Source organism: Alligator sinensis, unplaced genomic scaffold (genome assembly GCF_000455745.1).
Source record: "Alligator sinensis unplaced genomic scaffold, ASM45574v1 scaffold258_2, whole genome shotgun sequence".
Classification (NCBI taxonomy): Eukaryota; Metazoa; Chordata; order Crocodylia; family Alligatoridae; genus Alligator; species Alligator sinensis.
The window spans coordinates 1038857-1043996 of record NW_005842398.1 but is presented as its reverse complement, the minus strand read 5'-3'; the positions used below and the strand labels follow the sequence as shown (position 1 = coordinate 1043996).

General features: G+C 40.4%; 1 protein-coding gene across 3 annotated transcripts in view; it reads right to left on the bottom strand.

The window, feature by feature from the left end:
- The window catches only part of SPATS2L (spermatogenesis associated serine rich 2 like), a 147168-nt gene that overhangs the window by 75193 nt on the left and 66835 nt on the right, over window positions 1-5140 (bottom strand). For all 3 annotated transcript variants that reach the window (XM_025211260.1, XM_025211262.1, XM_014522797.2), the window contains exon 3: window positions 3680-3737. In XM_025211260.1, the coding sequence (XP_025067045.1) occupies window positions 3680-3718 (39 nt within the window). In that variant the 5' untranslated portion in view covers window positions 3719-3737. The remainder of the gene's footprint in view (window positions 1-3679; window positions 3738-5140) is intronic.

The window sequence follows — 5140 nt, the reverse complement described above, 5'->3', positions numbered from 1 at the left end:
GGGGGGGGGGGGGGGGGGGGAGGGGGGTGGAAAAACGACACGACACGGACTTAAAAAATTTCCCAGCTGCTGTTACTGCAGCATGGCAGGAAAGGGGGTGTGGCCACCACCACTGCACCTCTCTGAATTCACCTTTGCACTTGCAAAGCAGATATCAGCAGAGCTGGGATGGCAATATCTGGAGTGAATAAGAGTTCTGCTCCAGTTCTTCATTCCTAACTTTAGGCAAAACATGAACCAATGGCTTGAGAAACCCTCCCCTTATAAAAGCGATTAAATTAGTATGTACAAGTCACATAGTAAATGATCCAGTCACTGATTTGCATGGTCAGATTTACTATAAATTGCCTACTAACAGTCTAACATTAGGAGATGAGGTTTACTGATAATATTTCCTATTCCAAAAATTCATCAAGCAAGTCAATTTTTAAACTCTGGGCTACCATCAAAGGCTAAAGTAGACAGCCATCCACTGAAATCCAGTTTCATGTTGATAAATAGACCTCAAAAAGGAAAAAGTGACCTAACAGTTAACGATAAAAATAAATGAAGAAAAGCACTGGGTTTCTGCTCTGCTCGACTAAACAGTGCACATCAGAAAATGAACAACTCCTTGTTGAAGATTATAAAGCAAAGAGATTCTATATCTTTTTGGAAGCAAGACAAACACATGGAAAAAGAAGGGAAGCATAAGGTGGACATAAAACAGCTGGACAGAGGAAGGATGTTTGTCAAGAGCTCATTCTCTCTATATACATTGTTTCTTCAGGAGCTTCATTGACATGCAGTAGGTATGAGGCAGTTTGTGACTGTTCATTCAGACAATACCTCTGATAAAGTCTCAATAAGTGGCTCTAGGGTCAGAAACGGTCTTGATTTATCAGGTCTTTACAAACCAAAGACAATATCTAAGCCATTAACTGTTAGGAATGATCAATTCTGGTGTGCATTACCTGACTGAAATGCTGACTACTTTATTTGTGAATGCTGAGATAAAATGGCTATGAACCTAAAAATATTATTATTCACCCCAGGTTGCAGGCTGTTAATTCTTTGCTCTGCTACATTTCAACTCTGTCTTATTCCGAGGGATTTTTGTGCTATGCAGCCACATTTAAAGTATCCTAGTTCCATCACTCTCTCCGCCTGCTTCTCCAACCAAAGTGTTTAACTACAAAACTGAAGCCAGACAAATTTGTCCCATGTTAAATAAATACTTTCAACATCCAGTAGAAAAAACAACCCAGCTCATCTAGGAATATAAATTCTTGAATTTATGTTCTCTCTAGGGTTGCCAAAAGAGGTAGAAAGCTTTACAATCTACAAGTTCTCATGGTAGGTGGTATATATTATGATATAATGGGGTTTGAGCATACTCTGCAGCTATGAATTGCCCCTTTTATTGCGTCTTCAGTCAGAATATTGTACTTTCTGTACAAAGCTGTGCCCTCCATTATACCCAGGGCAACTTTCATGAAATCAACAAACAATGCAGCTATCACTGAGACATATATACACCAAAAGACACTGAGAGCAACAGGTTCCATTGGTTTTAACTTGTAGTTATTCCATGCTTAAAACTTGTATCAGTGGGCATGTCTACATGAAATGCTAAATGGTGCAGTAACCTAACAACACTGCACAGTAGTGTGCCAGGCAAAAACCAAGCTAATATGCTACTGCACAGTAGTATTAGGCTACTGCTCAGTAAGCATCACTAAATAGCCATGCACCCGTGCCACTGCACAGTAGCACATATTACTATACATTTATTTAGTACTCTGTTAACCAAGTACTAAACTTAATGTGCAGTAACTAACATTAATGAACATGTAGACGTGCCCACCGAGAGGCAGATTTAGCTTAATGTTGCTATGTACACAAGTTATAAGCAAGACATAGTTTGGCCCTCTCTGCATAATCCTGAATTTAAAATTCCATCTCTTTCCCAAATGTTATTCAACAACAAGTACTCCAATATTGAAGGGATGTTGCCAACTTGATTTTATTTAAATGGACATTTAAAAGAAATCTTGGTTTCTGTAACAGACTTTTCCAATACAGGCAGTGTAGACTAATTTCTTTCCAAATAATGTTACTGTTTTCCTGCTCTCTGGGTGATACTGGCTTAGACCTTCACAGCAAGAAACAAATAGACCAAGGCTGGACTCTTACATCATCTGCCCTGGATTATGCTAGTAGTGGCTAAAACAAAGCCTACTGGACATTATCTACTTGCTGATTTTCATAATGCTGTTTTCTACTGACAGTTATTATCCCTTATGCTCTGCCCTGGATTATGCACAGCAAGCAGTTATACTATCCTGGGCCCAAACTGCGAAGTAGTCTATGATTCTGAGGACCACAGTCTGTCTCCTGGTCTCCCACAAACTATAGACAGTGATAGTACCCTGTTCTGTATTTATACTAGGCACAGCATGCATCACTAAACATACTGGTGCAACAACATTAGGATACCAATCTCTCTTCAGCCCCTGTGTCATGGTCCCCATCTGTGGTAGCTGGAAGGTCATGGAAAAATGACCCATTGGGGGGGGGGGGGGGGGGGGGGGAAGTAGTATGCCTCTTATTCCTTTGTAAAGAGCATGGGACTAGTGAGGCCAAGGCCAACCAGAACAAACAGTGAAATGGATGTACACACACACACACACACACACACACACACACACACACACACACACTGCTGTCAAATGCTCTGCTACATTGAAAGACAAAAATCATTTTTGCTATCTTTTTAAACAGTAATTTTAGGTACTAACTGTAACTATAACATGGACACTTTTCAATCAGAAACAGTGTTTTCAGAGGAATGCATGGGTCTGTACAAAGTTGTATTGTATACAGGAATGACTATCATTAAGAAGCATAAGATTGGAAGGGATTTCACAGGCCACAATCCCCTGCACACATACTAGATTTACTGTTCCTAACCAATCTTACACAGAGGCCTTTTCAGCCTCTTCTTGGAAGCTGTAGAATCTCCTTTGCTGGAGGTTTTCATCAGCAGCTTGTTCCATTGTACTCATGTTCTTATAGGTAAGAAAACTTTCCTGAGGTTTGATCTAAAACTACTTCGCTGCACTTTAAAGTTCTTTTTCTCGTCTCCTGTACCCCGTGCTAAAGAACAATTTTTCAGCAACTTCTTTATGGCTTCCTTTAAAATATCTGAAACCTGCTATCATTTCTCCCTCTCCTCTTCATCTCCTTTTCTTCAAACTAAACATACATAGTTCCCTCACACAGCTTGCATTCCAACCCCTTTATTATCTTTGTCATTTACCTCTGAATCCTGTTCCGTTTTCTCTTCATCCCTCTTAAAAAACATGTCCCTAAACTGAGCACAGGACACCAATCAAGGCTAACCAACATTGAGTGGTATTATCACCTGCCATGCCTTGCATACCAAGTGCTTTTCTCTGCAGTGCTCTCTGCAGCACAGGAGTTTGAGAGGATGCAAAAATATGCAAGGGAATAACAGAGGTCTAAGTCAGAAAATAAAATTATCACCCAACATACCATTCCTATAAACTCAAGAGTGCACTTAAATGTAGGCATGAAAAAATATGTATATTAAAAGTTCAGAACATGAATACTTTTTCAGGACTGGGGACTAAATATGAATTCATAGTTTAGGAGTTAACTGATTAACTGTACTTACCTTCTCCTTGATGTTTGCAGAAGAACTGACTTCTGCCATCTATTCTGATGAGGATTATCTGTAGAAGGGAGAAAGAGTAAGAAAAGATTAAATTTTCAGTTTTTAGTGCTGAGAATGCCAAGTGCAAAAGACCTTGTTCAGGTGCATAACTTTAAGCATGTGTGCAGCATCAGAAACCAACTCAATATTACCGCTTCCTGAATATCAGAGACTACTAATAACCCCCAAAATATGTAACTTGAACAACCAAAAGTCCAATTCTTTCTAAAATTAGATCTAAAAATATGATATATTCTGTATCCAATAAATAACTTATATTTGCTGTGTGACATACTGCCAGTATAAATACATGCAGACTGGGTGTCAGTCTTTTCCCATCTACATCCTTCTGTCTGCCTATCTCAGTTTGCTCTTTCCTAACACCTTCCAATTTTGAAGGCAGAGTTTGCCCAGGGTGTTTTTAATTTCTCATAAATTTGTTATTCAGCAGTGGCTGAATATTCCCAAAATAGGGTTCTAGGTTCTCTTTAAAAAGCTAATGCCTCTTGAGTGTTCTAGAAGATGCAACTAAAAGGGTGCTGGTAGAAGTGACTCACATGATCGACCCCTTGAAAGCACTTCACAGCTGTGCCCTGACAGAAGTGCATGGGGGCAAAGTGCTTTAAAAGTGCCCGATTGCATGACAAATTAACCCTGAGGGTTCGGATGAAGGTGCTCCCAATTGGCTCCAATCCATTCCCACTCCCTCCAGTGCAGGCTGGGCAAACCCCAGCCTGGAGTTCTATTCCATCCCTTCTACCCCCTCCCATTATGCAGAGAGTACTGGAGTTGGGAGGGGAGGGGGCAGGGCCAGGACATGCTGCAAATATGCAGCATCTCCTGCATCAGCTCAAAGTGGAGCTCAATTCCCTACCCCCACCAATCCAACAGGGAACATCTGTTGGGTTGGGGGAGAGTCGCTGTAACTCACGGTGCTTTCTGTAAAGCACCATGAGTTACAGTGGGGAACTGCACATCTGTCAGCACCCACAATGACTTAATGACTGGCATTTTCAAGGCTGATGGGGATTTTGTCACACATCTGTCTTAACGTCCTCATGGGTTGTGTGGCTAACCCTTTAAGTCTGCTTTGAAAATTCTTAGTCTCTCAATTGAGTCTGCCTGAAGCTATTAAAATGTCTGCAGTAGTCCTTCATTTACACATCCATTCAGTTTAAAATGGACAGAAATTGCATGCAAACAGTAAGGAGCTAAAAGGAGGAAGGAGTCCAATAGTCTAATCTTGCTTCCATTGAAGTCAACTGTCTTTGGCAGGGGACAGAACTGAGACATAAGTTTCTAAACAAGTTATATAAAACAATATCTTGGTAAGAGATAATTTAATTATGATGCAGGCACAGCCAAAGGGAGCAAAACCTGATGGTAAACAAAATACCTGTACCAGATTATATTGTGGATAAC